The 20612-nt window shown below is 41.4% G+C and overlaps 1 protein-coding gene across 1 annotated transcript in view; it reads left to right on the top strand.

Moving 5' to 3' along the window:
- The window catches only part of ablim3 (actin binding LIM protein family, member 3), a 48454-nt gene that overhangs the window by 2239 nt on the left and 25603 nt on the right, over positions 1-20612 (top strand). Inside the window, exon 2 of the mRNA XM_067598800.1 lies at positions 8510-8647. Coding sequence (XP_067454901.1) covers positions 8510-8647 — 138 coding nt within the window. The remainder of the gene's footprint in view (positions 1-8509; positions 8648-20612) is intronic.

Here is a 20612-nt window from a genome sequence, read left to right as displayed (position 1 = left end):
GTATGACTGTATTTAACCCTGTGTGGGTGTGTGTGTCAGCTTTGTCACAGCAGGCAGATGGTGGTGTAACATGTGTCTGTACTATGGCTTTAGGCATAAAACACAGCAAGCATCAGAGCTGAGGAAAGAACCTCTCCTCTCCTCTCCTCTCCTCTCATCCCCTCTCCTCTCCTCTCCTCTCCTCTCCTCTCCTCTCCTCTCCTCTCCTGTCCTCTCATCCCCTCTCCTCTCCTCTCATCCCCTCTCCTCTCCTCTCCTCTCCTCTCCTCTCCTCTCCTCTCCTCTCATCCCCTCTCCTCTCCTCTCCTCTCCTCTCCTCTCCTCTCCTCTCCTCTCCTCTCCTCTCCTCTCCTCTCCTCTCTCCTCTCTCCTCTCTCCTCTCCTCTCCTCTCCTCTCCTCCTCCAGTCAGTCAGTCAAACATATGTTCCCCTCTGCTCTCAGCACTCTTAAGGTTTGGACATGAATGGGCCTGCTAGGCTGTGCTGTGTGCAGTTTTTTCCGCTGCATTGGGTGTGATAGCCCACAGGCCATCGACACACACAGAGTAATTACACACAGCGCTGACTGTCTGTCTTCATCTTCTGGGCCTTCTATCTCTCATGGTCACTGGGTTTGTGTGTTTGTATGTGTGTCCAGTTAGACTCTTATTTTCTGCCTGGCTGGCGGATGAGTCTGGACTGTGGGTGTAGCAGGTTTGTTTCTGGTGGAAAGGACTTCAGTTTAGCACAGTTAGACATACATGCACTCGAAAAACTGATATATAATCATTTATAACAACACAGTTATGTAATATTTGACCAAACTGATAACTCAGGCCATTTCTGAGATGCTCTTTTTCTAAGGAGTGCATATGTACAGTGTGTGTTTCAGGGGAGTGATAAAACACATGTTGATCAATATACTGATCATTGGGCTCAGGGACCTGAGGGGATCTGCAGAGCCATACATCACTCTCTCTCTCTTTCTCTCTCTCTCTCCCTGTGCTGTAGAGAGTTCTCAGACAAAACACATCAGAGAGGCAAAGATAAATTTAGTACAGTGTGCTGGACTGAATGTTTTTACACATAATATTCCCATTTTTCTGTCTTAACTTTAACAAGTAGTGCTGTGTCTCATGTAATGATTAAGACATACTGTATGGTTTGAATGCATAAAGACTGAAATATCTCAACAACTGTTGGATGATTACCATGCATCCTAGTTACTTTGGTGATCCTCTGACTTCACTGAGCACCACTAACTTCTTAAATATCTTAACATCGACTTGATGGATTGGCACAAAATTGTGTACAGATAGTCATGGTTCCCAGATGATGAATCCTCATGACTTTGATGATCAATTGACTTTTCCTCTGGAGGAACATGAGGTCTTTTAATTTATCCAATACTTAAGTTTATGGCCAGATACTTAGAAAATTAAAAACATTATCATCATACTTTGTTTTTAGTGGTATTTAGAAATTGTAAGCATGCTAACATGGGAGACTAAGATGGTAACCATATAGTGCAGTGTTTCCCCTATATTCAGTGCACCACTGCAGAATTATGAGAGCCGCTGCTAAAATTTCACATGATCATTAATATCAATGGACTACTAATGATTTTCACTTGCACACTGTGCGAGCATGATAACACCGTAGCATTGTTTTGAGTCATTGACTAGTGCATCAAATCCTCAAATCCCAGAATCTTTCCTCTCTTCATTCTTCAAAGGACATCTAGGTGAAAAGTACTGTTATAAGAGTAGCAGAGCTCCCTTAGGGAAGTGCGTAATATATGTGGTTGAGTGAGTAGAACAAGTGTCAGAAAAGTGACAGTAAATGCGAGCGGAGCAGAGGAAAAGGTTAGCAGTAAGTTGTCAATCTGGCAGTAAATGTACAGTACAGGCTACAGTGCGTCAGTGAATAAATGCTGCAGCTTCTCAAGACCGAAAGAAGTCTTGTCTGTTGCATCCCCAACACCTGGAATAGTAAAGGGGGTTAGCCCCAAAATTAGTGACAATGGATTAGCCTAACCTGACGAAGTTCACTTAAGGTGGACTGACCTTTAAAGTGAACCAGCTTAGTGTCAACCTCAGCCGTTCTTCAACAGAGAACGGAGAAATGTCTGGCTCCTGAGTCTCTCCCGAGTTTGGCTCAGCACTCCCCTAACATTAGGTTTGCTGATACATTGTGAAAGACCACAGTGTTGGTTGAGGTAAAATTATGACCTCCTGCTGGTGCTGGACCAAATGTCAGGGATTCCACAAACTCAATAAATTATCCTTAAATACCCACATGAAATTTCATGGCAATCTGGCCAGCAGTTATAGTGATATACTGGTCTGGATTAAAGTGTCTGATGGACTGAGTGATCTATTTACAGACTGATACACATTCCCAATTTTCTGCTGCTAGCTTGGTAAAGATAAATAAGTAAACACGACTTGATCAAATGATGGATATTTTCTGCTCTGTTTCCATGTCAGCTGTGTTTTTCCTTTTTATGGAAGGAATGAGCTGAAACAAGGATAGACAGGGATGGGGGCCGTATCATACTGTATATGATTCCTGCTCTTCTGCCTCATCTGGCAAACAGTCCAAATCTGAGCCAAACACCATTTATCACTCCCTCTGCCAGACGCCTTAGTTCAATAACACAGAGAACAAAGGTGGGAGACAAAGATGCACAGATGCAAACACAGATGCTGGGATGCACAGATGAATATTCATGCACAGTTGTGTTCAACTGGTACGTATTTACAGGTCAACATAGAATTGGGCACATAGTTTTGTCGTACATTTGCAGTTACAATCACAGTGGATACTAAACCGATATTCAATCTGATTTTGTATACCAGCTAAAGCCTTTGTGGAAAGGAAATTTTGGAGACAGCATTGAAACAACATTCAGTTGCCAGTTCATAAGTACACTCTAAGCCTTCTTTTTATTCTAATTGAATGAATAGATTCATCAGTAGAGTTATTCAGCACAAAGCTAAACCGTTGTGGCTGTATTGTATGTTTTGTCCTCCAGGCTGCTCCATGTCTCCATGACCTTGGCTTCTGGTAGGATTGAGTGATCATTCAGACTGTCACTAGCAGTCTGACCCTTCTCTCTCTCTCCATACAGTGGCAGTATGTTTGTGATACCACTGGACACTATCATAGCTTTGATAAATGCTCCTCTCCAAGGTCTTGACAGAGACGAAGGGTGATAAAGGGACGGTGGGGGTGGGGGAGGCAGGTAGAGACCTGATCGTTGGCTGCGTTAAATCATGAACAGGGGTGACATTTTGCTTTGTTGTGAAAATATCTACATATACAAAGACCACATATTCCTCTTAGCTAGTAAGGCCCCCACTCAGATAGCTTTGGTGTGTTTTAGCCTAGCAGCAACTACCAGGGCTCGAGGCTGAAGCCAATGTGGAAGTACCTTAAAAGTGCAACTCTGGGTTTTAAACCGGCTCCAATCCGAGATTCAAGAAACTTTATTTTCTGTCACATAGAACAGACATGGCTCAATCAAAGACAAAGGTAGACAAACGTGACAATAACAAAGTAGAAACAGTAAAAATGCAAACCACTGGATGACGTCACACCTTGCTATGTCCATGTTTATAGTCTATGGTTATAGCTTGTAGAAAAACATGAATGTAGCATCAGTGATATCATTACACTAGCTGAAGAAATGTAGTGAAGTTTGTATTTGAGTTCACTGCTGGACTCTATCTTTCTCAATTGCCGGGACAAGAAACCTTATTTTGGATAACAGGGTGGACCCTGGCTAGATGGCTAAAATTGCTGTTTCAAACTTGCTACCTAGACACACAAGTGACATTAGCTATGGAAACTCCACAGTCTTTTGGAACATATTTAACATATTTAAAGAGATGAGTTGTGGGTTTTCCCAGTCACTTCAATACAGTCAGAGATTTCTTGCAGCCAGCAACTTGTTGCCATTAGCAGAACTTCATTCTGGAGTGGCTTCACTTTTTAGCTGCTATGGTTGCTGCTTAGATTCGGTGACAAATTTAGATGTGTGCAGGAGAAATGTTTGCCATCAGTGGAAACCCTCGGAGTTCTATAAGATTTAATATTTGGCTCAGAAAATCCGAAAAACTTGAATTTGAAAAACTCAACAGCAGAATCTCCTAACAGTTTAACTATGGCTATTTTTGCACAGATCGATGCATTCTACCGGTCATAATAATGCTTGTGATAAAAATTGTGGATGTAAAAAGTGTCTTCTACCACATGCACATAGCTTACAAATCACCATGGAGCTATAACTAACCTGAGCAGAACACAATTTTTTTTACATCAACTTTTGTGTCGTCACAGGCCATCCTTTACATAAGTCACATCTGTGTAATAGTCCTATTAATATTTTGCCTTAGCGGCAGAATTACTATGCTTTGGATAGACTAGCTTATGAAAATTTTAGCTAGGTATCCCTAACAAATAAGCTGCTTAGTGTGACGGGGTTGAAGACTTGTTTTAAATCTGACTTAAGTCTGTGGTTAGAAATTCACACAATGAATTAATATAACAGATAAGCTTGGGTGTCTTATCAAAAACTATACAAATCTATGAAAACTAAACCCGGTTTGTGAAACAACACATTTTCCTTTGATAATTCAAGTCCAAATGGTCTTTGCATTGCTTCTCTTTGATTGTTTTTACTACTCCTCTCACTCGTCACCACCAGTCTCCCAGCATCCTCTGTGACTGAGCTCCCAGTATGTTCTTCCTCAGGGCTGTCAGGTCAGGGGCAGGAATAGCAGCCACCTTTAGGTCCCTGGGGATGCTGTCGGCCTCTCTGACCCTGGCCCTGTTCTTATCACCTGTCTGCTGGAGGCTGTATTCCCCCCAGGGCGCTCGCCACTGATTTGGAGTCAGTGGATTACACCTGTAGTCTGGTGGCTATCATTAGAAGAATGACTCAACACGTCAGCATGGGAAAGGATGGAGGGCTGTTCAAGAGCTCTATAATGGGTTTAGACCAAGAGAGCTTGGCTGCATTGAATGGGTATGAACGCGCCAACACAATTAGACAGAGTTACGTCATTTGTCAGCTCCTGAGCTGATTGTGTACCTGGATTCTCTGCTTAGGTGCAGCTTTTTGGCATACACACTCAACAAGTTAAATACGCATTTCATTCATTAAAACATACTTGTTGAGAATCTTTGCCATTCACCTCACCTCTTCCTTGAACACTGCACCCATGGATAATTTATGTGCTGATAATAGTCATTGTTATTTCTTTTACACAACTTTGGCTGTGAAAGCAGATATTCTACAGTGCCAGATGATTGTTTTGGCCCACTTTCAGAAGGTCAGCACTGTAAATAAATGTCCTGTGTGTTTCCAGTAGGTATTGGCACAGGCTTGCATGTACTGCTGTTAGTTCCCATTATGTCTCATTCACACCTGATGGGATCAGTGTTGCTCATTTAGTTTTATGACGCATTAAGACTAACTTCCCTTGCCTATCCGCTTTCTCTCACACATATATACAGTACAGAACACATTTATAAGGGAGTGTCATTATTTGAACCAGTGGCCGGGCGTTTATCAGGCAGGGTAGTGGGTCCCTGTGGTGCTGCCAGCATTGTGAGGGAAACAATGAACTAACAGATACTTGAGCGTGGGAGATTCGGAGTGGGAATTAATTATGTTCGCATATTTCCAGTGCCCACTGTCCTGTCCCGAACAGGAAAGTAAACAGCTACAGTCATACATACATTCTCTCCCCCACCCATGGGTGTATATCCTCACAGTCATCAAGCTCTGAGCATGCAAAGGGTGCTCAGGCTATGAGGCATGTAAGGCTGTTAGACTTTTTAAGTGCTGGAAGTCCTTTGGGATTCATTCAGTGAAATGGAATCAGGAGCTTCGTCACGCCAGCCCATATACTGGTGCTGCTATGACTGAAGCAGCAAAGTCCTTCAGTCAGCTATTCAGGTAGACAGCAAAGCCAGCTGGTTATCCTGCCATTATACCCTTTCCACCGAGTGTAGGACCACTCAGATGCTCCTTAAGGAAGATGAAGCTAAATAAGAGACTATGAACGCAGCTGTTATGGCGCACTCTCAGTATTTGGAGGCTCGTTGTCTCGCTTGTGGATGCAAGAGAATCTGTTTATAGCTCAGAGGAGAAGATGAACCTTTAATGACCCTCTAATAGCCTAAGAGGTCTTAGATAAATTCATTTTCCACACGCATTTAAGATCGAATTAATCTATCATTTTGACCCATTTGCTTGTGATGATATTCATCCCATTACTGTAGAGGCTGTATGTGAGAACTTGCTTTCCTGACAATGTGAAATAGCTATCGGGCTTTCAGGAGTCTGACATGTATGCTAATGCATAATGTGGTAAGGGGATCCATCCACTTTCTAACCTGACATAATTTGTGTGTGTGTGTGTGTGCAAGGGTGGATGAGTGTGTGAAAAATAGAGACAGAGGGAGAGAAAGCCTGGAGCTTACCCAGCTTACATAGGTGTCAGACCTCACAGCTTCAGAGAAAGTGTTGACAGAGCTACACACTGATCTTATTGCGTGAACTGTGCACAGTACAGTCTTTAGTTTACCTGTGGCTCTAATTTTGGTGATGGACTGCTGCACACATAGGAGAAACATTTGCATTTGACATAGAAAAGCAGTTTTCTTAAGCTTAATGCTGAAATCCATTAGGATTTCTTATAAATACAATATTATTATGTCCTTTTTTGAGGTGGAGTTTTATGTAACACTAAAAATGGTGCATTTGCTGAGGCTGCAGACACTCTCCATTTTGTGCTGTTCACAAATGTTGATTAGGTTTGTTGGGAATGTATCTATGTGTTCGACAATAGCCTACCAATATCTAACATCATTAGTAGACAATTATAGGCTATATTTGTTTCAGGCTACGAGGTTGGCCAATTGTATTTTTGTAGTACACTAGTAACTATTAGAAAACTATTTTAGAAAGTTGCATATTTGGCTGTTCACTAAACCCCTTCATCAAACAGTGATTGTCCAATCATAGCTTAGAAACCATAACAAGATGCAGCAGGCCTGTCAAGCATAGGATTTTTCCGCATGTGGAAGTGGTGTGCATGGGGCTGTAGAAAAGGCGATATTCAGTGTAAAAAAGTGTTTGGTTGGTGGTTTCTTCTTTTTCACATTCTCCAAAATACAAGAGCAAAATGTTAAGGAATGTAATAAATTGTGATTGTTTGCTCCAATGTAGGCTGTAAATGTTTGGCTAACTAGCTAACTACAGTAGTAACCTAACCCAGCATTACTTCCAAAGCCAGTGGCGTTTCATACTACATTATTCTGTGGAGTTATAAATTGAGTGAAAAAACTTTTCTCTTGTAACTTAAATGAAACACAAAGTTTGAACCTACAAATAATAAAGTATAATAATCTAACATTTGTTTTGCTTGTCCAAGTATGTAACGCTAAGCTGACCAGCTAAACAGAGTTATGCTTACATTTTTACTTAACATATTTATAACTAATTTATTTTTTAATTTAACAATTCAAAAACAATGATTTATCTTTATTTCCATGTGTTATACATGGATTATCAACTATAAGGATGCTCTTTTTAGCTTATAGCAAAGTGCATGTAAGACCCCTTCACAGAGTTCTCATTTTAAAATGAGTCAGCTTGAAACATTAATAGGTCAGCCAGAGATGATATTTTCACCCAACTTATGAAGCTAACGTTAACTTAATTTTCTACATAGCTATAGTTGATAAAATCACCGTTACAGTGACACAATTGACAGTCGCTAGCTAGAGGTGAGAAGTCTGCTTTTGTCATCACTCTGTAAAATTAAGGACCCGTTAGGTGCATTTCAATCCACCTGTTTTTATTTGCATTTTTATTTTGCACATAAAAAAACCTGGGTGGAAAAAACCAGACACAGAAAAATTGGTGTATCTATAAAAGCAAAAGGCAACTGACTTAGCGAAAAAAATCACAAAAAATCATGAAGCATGTGACATAAACGTCCACTGAATCTTCAGCTCCACTGAAGAGATGAAAAATAGGAGCAATGAGGATACTGTAATCCTTCCAAAATGAATACATGAAACTATAAATACCATGTTTTCTACATTGTTTCTCATTGTTTGAGGTATGACTGGTGCTCTTTTAATTACATCAACTCTTCTTCTGCAGTGGTTTAATGGCCCTGAACTGGAAAAGCACTCCTAATATTCACATACCGACAGTGAATGGAAATGCACATTAATTCAAATTTTCTTTTGCAGATTTTCTGGAAATTCAGTTCAGATTTACATTACATTTGGATGAAAACCTAGCTACTGTTTCAAAAAAATAATGAAGAATTTCAAGTGGTAAATCTACCATGATTATTCTCATAAACTGCAGATGTGCTGTAGAAGAACAGAAAGCTTGACACCAGAGAATAGTAACTAAAAGGGTGTCAATTCAGGTGTTTAAAATATATACTTTTGTTTAACATGGAAATAGAATATAAAAATTCTGTCTTTCTGTCCTCAGCAGCTTATCACCAAGGCTCAACAGGAGGTGAACGAAGCTCTGGACCAATCCGGTGTCAACGATGTCGGGAGGTGTGCAAAGGAGAGGTGGTGCGAGTACAAGACACTCACTTTCACGTCAAGTGTTTCACCTGCACCGGTAAGACATGGGAACATGATCCTTAACGAGTGTTAGAGTAGACACACAGCGTTAGTGTTCAAACAAGCAAGTGCTTATCTTGCAAAGTCCCCAGGAGTGGATGTTCCTGGTCACAAATGTCGTTAAAGTTGTAGAAGAGGGGACTCGGATTCCGGTGGTAGACTTACCCTACATACACACATCTCCCCACACACAAACATTGACAGATACGTATCCCCTCGTTAATCCATCTCCTTAGTGTAGCATGCTGAGTGCTATTATTAGCCCACGGTGGGGATTGGAACGGATCAGAGGTGCCTTGCAGGGGACTTAGACTCCCGCTAAGGTAGCTTGTTATTGCACTGTCAACATGGAGGGGATTTTCCTTTGGTTGTACGCTGAGGTTTAATGACACTGTCTTAACTAGCTTTTCAGTGCTAAAGGTGAGCACTGTTGACCTACTGTATAATAGACAAAGTGGTGACAAAATCAGACATCCTCTTACAATAGGAATAGTGTGAAATGCCTTTCTGCTTTGTCATGTCTTCAAGTATTTGCATACTAATGTGTTCTATGGCAGCCCTTTCAAGCAGAATGTGTAATATTTCTGGGTTTATATTTCATCTGAAGAAGCAGCAGCTGGCATCAATGAAAGTAGAAAATTTAGAAGGCCGATGATCTGATGAGTGATGAGATAACTGAATGAGAGACAACTTCTCCGGAAAAAATGACTCGGTGTCCTTTTCAAACATGACGCTGATACATAAAATTAGCCTGCACATTTACAAAATTAAACGCGTGTCTTAAAAGGCTTGTGACGGTCAAGTAGCCTATCTGTGAATTAGCAATCAAAGAACCAAAGAACGCTATCTGTCATGCTTCTGTACAGCCTAGAGCAAGTATGCTCAGTATTATATTAATAGTGCCATCTCTAAAGCAAAGACAGCCAGTCATGGGTTACTTCTCAGTCAGCAGATGACTCTGAAAAAAGCATCCAGATACTGTAGATTAGGAACAAAATGTATACTCAGCAGTCATCTAATTACACCCATTTTTGCATAATTATGAACTTATCTGACATAATTTCAGACAAATCTCTCCCCTTTTTCCCCCATTGTTCACCAGACATCTTCTTTTCTTGTGGGCTCAGCTCCATTATTTTGACATTATTGCCGAGTAGTGTAGACGAAGGCAAAAGCATTGTTTTCAGTTTTCTGATTTACATAGACAAAACCTTTGTTCTTCAGTATATATACCAAAATGGACAGGTAGTGATGTGTATTACTGGATACCTACAGACCTGGCACTGTTGACTGTCAACATCATTCTTAAAATTATTTGCCCCATGAAGAAATTTAAAAAAGAAGAAAAAGATATTTACAATTAAGTAACAGAAAGCTTAGATCTTCCATTTTGCATCTGATTATCTCTGCCCATGCAAAAGAATAATAGTTTAATACATATTTAAGTAGCTTCAGTTAAATCCTGCTGAATATTTCCCCGGATATGCATTATTTCTTATGTGTCATTAATATTGACTTATATCATATTTGCACAAATCTGGCTATTAATTGTCTTGATTTTACACATCAGTAGAGGGTTTTTTGAACATTGTCTTTGTACTAGAGCTGTAACAATTAGTCGATTAATCGATTAGTTGCCAACTACTAAATTAATTAACAACAATTGATTAATCATTTTGAGTCATTTTTTACATTTCCAAATTCTCTGATTGCAGCCTCTCAAATGTGAATATTCTCCGGTTTCTTCAGTCGTCTGTTACAGTAAACTGAATATCTTTGGGTTGTGGATTGTTGGTCGGAACAAAACAAAACATCTGAGGTTGCGTCTTGGGTTTTAGGAAACACTGATTGACTTTTTTCACAATTTTATAGACCTATTGAGACTAATCGATTAATTGAGGAAATAATCAACAGATTAATCGATAATAAGATCATTAGTCATTAGTAATCATTAGTTGCCGCCCTACGTTGTACATCATGCTGGCTGCTGTTACAGTCACCTTTTCAGTGTCTTACAATTTATTTTTCACAAGACTGTGACATAATATATTTTATTCGAATGCCCATATTTAATAAATCATTCAGTCCTATACTACATGAGATAAAATTAGCCCACCATACTGTTCTCCTTTTGCTTGTTTTAGAAAAAGTTTTTCATAGTAAGTTAAATAATAAATGATTTGGTGAGAAAGACATTTTTCAGTGCAAACTTTCCTGGATGATATTTCAAAGTGTTTTTTATATAAGTCAGGTTTTCAGCAGCTCTGGAGGAGAAGAAGCTGTGAAACTTGTGGTTGTTACTTGTGCTGCACTACAGTGTTGCACAGCACAAAGCTGTTCTACAGTAGATAAACTCACTGAAGGCTATTCATTGGAGGGTTGTTGTAACATGCTCCCATGCTATGTGTAGCTGTCACACACATGAAAACACATGCTCGTAGTGCACAAACACACACATGCACTTATGTATACAAGCGTGCACATCCATACATGTGTGCGTGCACTTGTGCACACACATGCACGATCACTGTGGTTGTGAGGGGTTGCTGTGGTAACGGTGTGAAGGGGCACCCGGGCCCTGGTTGGTGGATATTCTCAGCATCTCTACGGTGCTATTAACCAATCGGTGGGCGCTATTCTGTGCCCCAGAGAAAAAGGGGGGGTGAATACAGGAAGCGAGCAGAAAAGAGAAGAAGAGGGGGGATGGGGGTGCTGTTTGTGTCGCCTAAACATTACATCATCACTTTGGTGTAATACCAATCTGATTCTCATTTCTCCCTCTCCTTTTCCTTTCCTGCTCTCCCTCCCAGTCACTTCACTCATAGCAGCTGTACAGTAATGGAAAACTGTCATCGATGAGCATCATGTTAAATGCACCTATCAGACAGCCCTCCCCTCTCATGTTCCAGAGAGCTCTCCTCATCCCATGAGGCAATGGGGTACTATTGTGCAGCCAGCCTCTGCCACAACCCTGCTCATAATATGCTCTCCTGTATGGGCCTCTGCACAGCCAGCAGTTTTCTAAAGCTTTTATTGTCCGGCGTCTATCCCCCCTCACACACAAACATGTTGCATGTTCTTTTGAACTTCGGAAACTCCATCTATTCTCTATTGTCTGTGCTTGTATTGTCTGCTTTTCATTAGTTTTCTGTTTATTTTCTCAGGCTGAATGGCTGCAAATGAAACAGCAGGATTTAAGATCAAATTTCTACATTTTTCCGACCATCTCTCTCTTGGATTTTTCTCACGCTTTCTGTTTTCCTCTCCCTCTCATTCTTTCTTTTGCTTTCTCCCTTTCTTTCCTAATGACAGTCGCTCAAGCATGAAATCAATTTCTCATCTTGGGACAGGATGACATTGGCATGCGGGGTGCGCGATTTGGAGGCTAATGGCTAAACTGTATTATACCATTTCACCAGTGACAATCCTCTGTCAGCAGCCAGTTGCCTTATCTGTCGGACATGTTCATGAACTCTGATTGGGATGTGTTTCAACATTTGATTTTGTTCTTTGCTTGGCTTTTTTTTTTCTCAGATAATCAGTGTGTTTACCCAGGTTATTGACCTTGACCAATGATATTGTGTGTGCCTCAGCCCTTTCACTCCCACTGCAAAACTGTGACAAAAAATCCAAGTTCTTCCCTCCTTCTCCTCTCTTTCTTTCTCTATATTTCTGTTTCCTATTTGCTGAAAAGGGCTGACTATGCCCCACTGAATAGATCATGAACATACGCTGTCAGTCAGACTACACACTCAGAGTTACTTTGTGAACACACGCAAGCACACATATTCACTTAGCATTTACAAATACATGCATTCATCCCGTCCATCATTTTATCCTCCCCTGTCTTTTACCCACACTATATCGAGCCACATTGCCTTCTGGATGGCACATTATCATAATTCCTCTTTCATGCATTAGTCGGAGGAAGAACAGAGCACTAATCATGTGCATTTAACCTCTCATTTCACCCCATTATACAGCAGCTGATTATAGCATGAAGAAGCAGCCACGCAATCAGCTCAAGACAGAAGTCTGTGGAAAATACAGAAGACTGAAGCCAGCTCACAGATTGATGCATCAAGTCAGGACACAGAGAAGGCGGCAGGGGTGTATGTATGTGTGTGTGTGTGGATTATGTGGAGCTGGCTGTATGGATGATGTGGTGGTGTATTACCAGCAGACGGGCTGACTCGTACATACTGGCCTAATGACATAGTGACCACATTTACCCCGCCTCCGAAGCATAATTGGTACTCTTAGATTCCAACAGAGACAGCGGGGCCTGTCAGTGGCACGAGCGCAAACACTCGCACACTAACACAAACATAAATCACCCGCAAAGGTAAAATGGGCTCGCGTTTCCTGTGCAGCCAACTCACATGCCAACAAACAATAAACACAGACACACACAAAAAAGTATACAAGAAGAGACACAAGCAAACACAGACAGACTCGCACATGAACCTATTCCAAACTGCCGGGCTGCTCCAAGTAGTTATTTATTTTTGGAGACAAAACAGATTTTTTCTCATAAAATGGTGCTAAAGGGAAAAGCAGATTTACACAGACAGGCCAGATAAATACTTGACTGCTCTGCTAATGTTCCATTTCTAGCCTGTGTTCTCACCAGGGCTCTTGTAAATTGCAGCATCTTTGTCTCTGTCTCTGTAGACCTGTTTCAGTCAGTCCAGCCTCCATTTGGATACCATTAACCCCCATCACTCAACCTTCGTGTTAATAACATCAACCTACTGTACTGCCGTTCTGCTCTCTGACAGCGAGGGAACGAAGCAGACAGAGAGAAAGATAGTGGGAGAAAGGGAGAAGAGTAAAGAGGAAAAGAAAGACAAGAGAAAGAGAGAGACACACACAGCACAGAAAAAAAGCGGGGGGTTAAAGGGAAGGGGAGCTTCCTGTAGCTATAGCAACCACTGGTACGCTGGTCCAATCACCACGCCAATGCCTGGTTGCTAGGGAGAGATTCCGGCAGAGAGAGAAGGGAGCGTGGCAGGCAACGGCGCTTCTCCCCGACGACTCTGCGGGATCCGGGATAGATGACAGGGATTATTCTTCTGCTTGTCTCTCTCAAGCGTCACCGTCCTGAGGGATTCTCACACACTGACGCCCTGCCTATTGTCTTTAAGTGTGTATGTGTGTGTAAAACTGTGTCAGTGTTAAGTGTCTGGCTCTCCTTCTGATTTCTGAATGATAAAAAGCGTCATTAAGCAACAAACCCCGCTGTGTTGGACAAACACATATACACACACTACAACAGTACATCATCTAGATAGTAGGAGGCCCAGTCTCTAGCAGTTTGGGTATCTCTGTGTGTCTGTGATCTCATTTGCGCTTGTTTTCCCCTCGGCTGAATCTCTTATCGGCCCTCAGAGGGTTAAAAGCTGAAGGCCTCAACAGCGGGGCTGGTCTGCTGGTATGAAGGGACTCTACTGGGCAACCATCTGTCTCCATCAACTACCGCGGCCAAATGCTGGGGGAACCCTGTCATTCATGCACGATTCCTCTCTGTTTTAGCTAGCTGCCTGCCTCACTTTTCTCTTGCCATTTTCTACGATCACATCTCCCTCTTTTTTTTCTTTTTTTTTAAATTAAAAAATGGCATGCCATCCGCCTCAGCCGTTATGTTTGTCCTAATCATCAAATATCAGCATGCTAACGCACTTAACTAAAATAGTATGCACCATTATACATGCTACACATTTTAGCATCCTCATTGTAAGCATGTTAGCATAATTACGTAAGCGTTTAGCTCAAAGCATTGGACCTACGTACAGCATGGATGTATAAAGAGAACAGGATACAGCATAGGAGGCGGGGCCCCATTCCATCATCCTATGAAAAGTTGCTCAGTAGCGCATGAAGCCAAAAAAGCCACTTCTTGCTGTAAAGAAATTACCCAGATGAAAACATTCTCTCTAGAGACTTAATTCCACCAGCTGAGACAGCTAACTTCTGGTTTAGCCCTTTGGCTGACTTGAATGGGGATAAAACAATTCAATCGTGCGGCTCTTATAGACTTTCAAAATGTGATCAAACTGAATTGATCAAATTCTGATAGTGAAACGAGTCACTTCACGGGGGTTGTGACACTCAAAAAAATGTATCCACCGTTTTTATACATCGCTTTTCCCATGATTGTGTATGGGAAAAATGTTTTTGGGCCCCTGTCGAACCCAGAAGTTGTAATTCCACAGTTTGGCCACTTTGTCAAATTGGCTTCAAAGCCTGGCACTGTTCTTGGGGGCTTGACGTACAGCCTCACAGAACTGCTAGCATGGCTGCAAACTCTAGTTTCACTCCTCTTCCTGTCTGTCTGACCGCTTTTTCTCCCACCCTGCGATTTGGCACAACTTGAGAAAACACTTTTTACTCTTGAAGTGTTTCCCCCCTGTCAGTGGGGCTTAGATCTGGGGGACAGGGGGAGGGCAGAGGAGCCCGGGCTGCATGTTGGTGGCACAGATGTGGAGGTTAATAGGTGAGTACCTCCCCTGCTGAAACTTGTCACTGCCTTGCTACAAACATGCCCCTCCACTAAACTGTCTGTGGCTTCCCCTATTATCTTGAAAAAGCCTTGGAAATTTGCATAATGTTGACAGCAGCACTAAAACAATTAGAATAATGCAGCATGGCTACTTTGATGCACTATACAAAGCATGACCATTTACCTAATAGCACATTATGAAGACTTAACAGCAGCATAATGAGCTGAGGGAAGATACACGATGAGAGAGACGGGTGGGGGATTGGGGAAAGATAGGAGACACTGTGATATAATGTGTAGTAGAGGAAAAAGAGGGTGTAAATTGAAATAAAGTGGAGACCTTGTGCTCAGAGCTACAAAGATTTGGAAACAGTCCTGAAACGGAAAAACAGAGAAAAAGGAGAAAGGAAGGAGGGGGCGGGGGTGTCAAGACTTTTTTGGGGTTCCGGCCTAGGCCGACTTTGAGAAGGGAATTTTAATTGCGTCTGTTGGCTGGAGATAAATACCCAATCATCCAGACCCCCTGTGGGTGCCTAATCAGTGTGGTTCTAATGACCACAGCTGCAGACACCAGCCTACATGCTAATCTCTAATCACCAGACTTCTGATCTCTAGATGTTAACTTCTTGCGTTGCCAAAAAGGAGCAATATGAGGGAAAGAAAGCTGCATCTCTCACTTTCCCTCATTAGAGTGCCATTCAGGGAAAGATCATAAAATGAGCAAATAGATGAAAGTCTTTGATATAGTTTAGCCTTGCAAAGCTGATTAGATTTGTTTTAGGAAGCTATTGATAATAAATCTGAATATGTCTTTATAAGATGATACATATTTCTTCTATGAAATCAACTTTTTATTAAATTCTAAATTTTGCGTCACTGTTGTTTCCAACTGCAACTTTCCCACGAGTAGCTACAGAATAAACTGATAATTGCAATGCCCAAAGGCCATTCACAGGACAGTGAAACAGACCAGACGAGTTCTGCATTGGTTGTATTCGGCTGTTGTTTTTATGGGTGGATGTCCGCACCATGTGGTGCTAGTTGTATGGCTGTAACTAAAGCCTTTCTTCTCTGAGCCAAGCTAAGCCACATCTCTGCAGACGCAGAGACACCAAGCTCTGACCCAGCTCCACCCACTGTGCTGGCAACTGCAACATGTGGATGGATACGTTTAAAACTTCTGCTTTATGGTTGAAGCTGAAATGAGAGAACTTGAAACGTATAGGGTGAGCCTGAAAGTAGGCTGTGAAAAAGTGATGGCTGTTTTATAAAGGAATAGTCCTTTTTCAAAACTTTTAAAGTAGTCTGAACCTTTGGATCCCTCAAAGTTCCCTCTAACTAATGAATATGTAAATTGTTTAGTTCAGGCATTTCTGTTAAATGTATATATTTTTATATATATAAGACACAAATCATTTTATTTGAGTATTAATATCAAGTTTGTGATGATTTAATCTGATTGATCCCGTTTTCTGATGTATATGGTGCGTTCACTTGGTGAACTTCAAGGTGGTTTGTTTAAGTGAAGACAGTTGTAATATATATTTTTAGTTAAAGCTACAATCTTTTACTTTTTGCTTACATTTTGGGCCACAGATTTACTGAGATTATTGCTGGTAAATTGAGAAGTTAAATTGGATATGACTGAGCATTTAGTTTATGTCACATTTAAGTAAAGATTTCACTTGATTACAATGTTTCAGTTCAATGTTTTTGCCATCAGAGTAGATTTCAAACAGATAACATTCGATATTTACATCCACCAGTTCAACCACAACACCCCCAAATGTGCCACCAGCACCACAAACACCACATCATTCAGGCTGGGACCTAGCTGTCTCTAGGGCAACTGTGGAAGGTTTACGTCTCCTATGGCAACTGAGGAAGGGGGACGTCCTTTGCAATGCATCCAGCCAATCGTCCAGTCAGAAGAAAACAATGTGATTAGCCAGAACAGGTGAACTGTCCAGCCAGCCCATCCAATCCAGTCTGAGCACATCCAGTCGCCCAGCTGTGATTTGGTCAGGCGTCCGTATGCTAATAAAGTGCATTAGGCTAATTGAGCAGATTCCAGTCATTTGAAAATCAATCTGGGCGCAGATTGAAAAGCAAGTCATTTTGAGGGAGAGTGAGAGAGGCACAGGAGAGAGGGAAAATGAGAGTAGAAGGGAGAGAATGAAAAACAGAACCAGAAAAAATGATGGTGGCGAATTTTACTGCAATTTAGTTTCAGCAGATTAAAAACATTGTTTTCATCATGCGAATGCTATTGACCATTTCAAGACACAATTATTTTTTTTCCATGGTGAAGAGCTTAATAGATGTGGAAATATTTGCTCTCCCATTCCCTTTTTTCCATAAAGGCATCAGATAGCATGTGATTTGGGTTTCTGGTAAGAGCTTTAGTTAGTCTGGTCGAAAATGCAGCAGGGACACTTTTTGAAGCTTAGTGCCATTGTTCAGTGGTTCTGGAAATGTGGTTGGCACATGCGCACACACATTTTTATAACCAGACTATCTTAAATCTCAGAGTGCTGGACTCACTCATGCATTTCCCTATTCTACCCACTCCTCCCTCCTTCTGCACTTTTGCAGCCCACCTTGCCTCGATGCCAATGACCTGTCATGATGATAAAGATCCATCATCATATCTCACACACACACTGTCACATTTCATCATCCTATCTCTGCATATGCACGTTGCTACCCCATCAGGGATGGATTTATGTGTTTCCATCCTCCTGTGGGAGCTGAGATTGTTTTGTTTTTAAGTGAGGGCCCATTGATCTTTTATTACACCATTAAGTCAATATGCTCCACTCATAAACAGCTTGAGATTAAATGAGCCCCTTTGAAGGGTTTATGTGCGTGTGTGTGTGTGTGTGTGTCTGTCTGTCTGTCTGTCTGTGTCTGTGTGTCTGTGAACTCAGTGCCTGCCAGCGTACACTGAAAACTGGTGGCTATAGGGAGCCAAATTTAGCCTGTAGCTGCAGCTCCAGCCTTTACAGCATGGCCAGTCTGAAGCTATTTATTAACAGTAAATTGTTGATATTCAAGGTGCTTCGTTGCACTACAACAGTATGATTCCCTACTAACTTTAAAATGCATACTGCATCATTTACAATGTCATAATCCACCTTCATTACTGGCAGTGTACTACAAGCATTTTTCAGCAGATTGCTGTGCATCATCAGTTGTTAACCTCACAATCAGCGGTTCTCAAATGTAGATTCTATTTCCATTCTTTCATGCTGTGAATAGTCAGTGGTTTGTCTCCAGTGTAGAAACAGCACATGTTTTCAGGGGAAATTGTTGCTGTATGTGATTGTGTGAAGTCCACTACAGTCAGATCAATTACCAACTTCAGGAAAGAATTTGATTAAAGCAGTTGAGGAAAATTAAAAGGCATAAAAATACCGCTTCTGGTCGTCTGTAATTTCCCTGTTCCAGTAAATGTATTATTCTCTGTCGCCAGGTATGAGGATGTGCGTGATATTGAGTTGTACGCTTTCCTATTAGTCCAAACTGTACTCAGGTTGTTCGTCTCTCTGCTGTATGGTACTAATGTCTTGGGAGTCTGCTTTGTCTACCAGTAGCAGGTGTTTAAAGCCTCTGCTCTTGTTTCCAGTCCATCTGCTCTACTCCACCACCTGAACTACAGGCTTATCAGCAGGATCTGAGTGCTCTTAGAGTCAGAATCAACTCTTCATGCCTAAGAAACCCTCAAGTTCATTCTTCCTTTAAGAGTCATTTAAGTGAGAGTCTGTGTTCAATACATTGTGTTGGACCACCTTCTGGAGGGCAGGAAGGGAGGTTGGGCATATCTTTCTCTCTTTGATGATCTCGCTTGATGACCATAAACTGTAAAAATATGGATGTAGCAAGGTGTGAAAACCCCCCGCTGGTTTGCATTGGAGCCAGTTTGAAGCCCAGAGTTGCTGCTTATGGTCGCCGCCGTCCTTTCCAGTTGGAGCCAGGACCTTCCAAATAAGGAGTGCGGGGTGTTGCCTTTCATGCTCTGGAAACACACCCTGCTACATCAGACCTAAGCTAAGGCTTAAGGCTTACTTACTGGGAACACTGAGTGATGCAGACTTGTGCTAACATTAGCTAACTAAGACAGCAGGTATCATCATCTAGTAATATTAAACTTACCAAAATATTGTGACAATAGTCCGGCTCAGTGCGAGTCCCGGAGCCAGGGAGCAAACTGTCAAACACAGCTGTCAATCAATGCCCACACGGTAGACATCAAAGCTAGTATTCATCTTTATATCTTATTAACAGAGTAATAATTTCCAAAATGGCCACCAGCACACTTATTAGAGGGCCTCAATTTAGAGATTGAGACCATAATGACTTGTTGAAAGAATTTATTGACTTAGTATTTCATAAGAGAAGTTGATGCTTTTTGAATGAGAGTCTATTGGAGCCAGGGATTTTATGGAGCATCTAGCATTTAGACTTATACATTGACTTCAATTTCAAGCCGTGGTTGTTGCCACCTGTTGCTGACCTGTAGTAGCATTAAATATTGACACAGAAAGTGGTATAAAAGGAATTGTTTGACATTTCGGGAAAAATGCCTATTTTCCTTCTGGCTGAGAGTGAAATTAGAATATTTACACAAGTTTTGTGTTATACAACATATTAGCATACTAGATTGTTAAAAAAAAAAAAAAAAACTAAACCAACTTAACACTTTTTAACCTTTTTTAAAAATATTTTTCTAATAATTTGTACCAAATTGCACCACCCTTTCTGTAAAATGTTCTAAAAATTAACTGCTATGCATGCAACTTAGTTTACAAAATTAAAGAACCTGTAAAATAAATTGTTGCCAAAAAGTCCAGCACATAACCTTCTGTAAACCCATAGCAACCAGGCTAGCTGTTTCCCACTGTTTCCAGTCTTCATAGTAAGTTACGCAAACTAGCTGCTGGCTCAAGCAAATAAGTACCTGTATGTTATTGGACCAAACTTGTGGCTGATGCACTTATCATTACCAGCTGAGGTGTTACGTTATAGTTGTTGTTGTTGCGTTACATGATAAATGTAGTTGTAGTTTTTGGTTGCAAGAATGTTTTTGAAAAAAGGTGACATGTGGGATTGTCTGGATTTGTTTTACCTAGCATGTGACCTTCATCAGTGTCATGTTTGTCGGGTCACAGCGTGGCCACCAGATGCTCGCTGGTGAGCTCCCCTCCAAGGCCTGGTTCCAAGAGGGTGCCCCAATGTCCCCCTTCCAGGCAAAGATCCCACATGCCTGAAATGTCGCTTCATTGAGGTCTATGAATTGTTCTTGGTCTGGACCCTCCCTGGCAGAGGTCTCTGAGGTAGTCAAGAAGCTCCTCAGTGGCAGGACACTGGGTGTGGATGAGCTGAATCTGGACTTTATTGGCCTGTCATGGCCGGCACACCTCTTCAGTGTCACATTGAGATCAGGGACAGTGCCTGTGGA

The sequence above is a fragment of the Thunnus thynnus genome, chromosome 9 (assembly GCF_963924715.1).
Source record: "Thunnus thynnus chromosome 9, fThuThy2.1, whole genome shotgun sequence".
Classification (NCBI taxonomy): domain Eukaryota; kingdom Metazoa; phylum Chordata; class Actinopteri; order Scombriformes; family Scombridae; genus Thunnus; species Thunnus thynnus.
The sequence above is the reverse complement of the archived record's forward strand: the minus strand, read 5'-3'. Positions and strand labels throughout refer to the sequence as shown.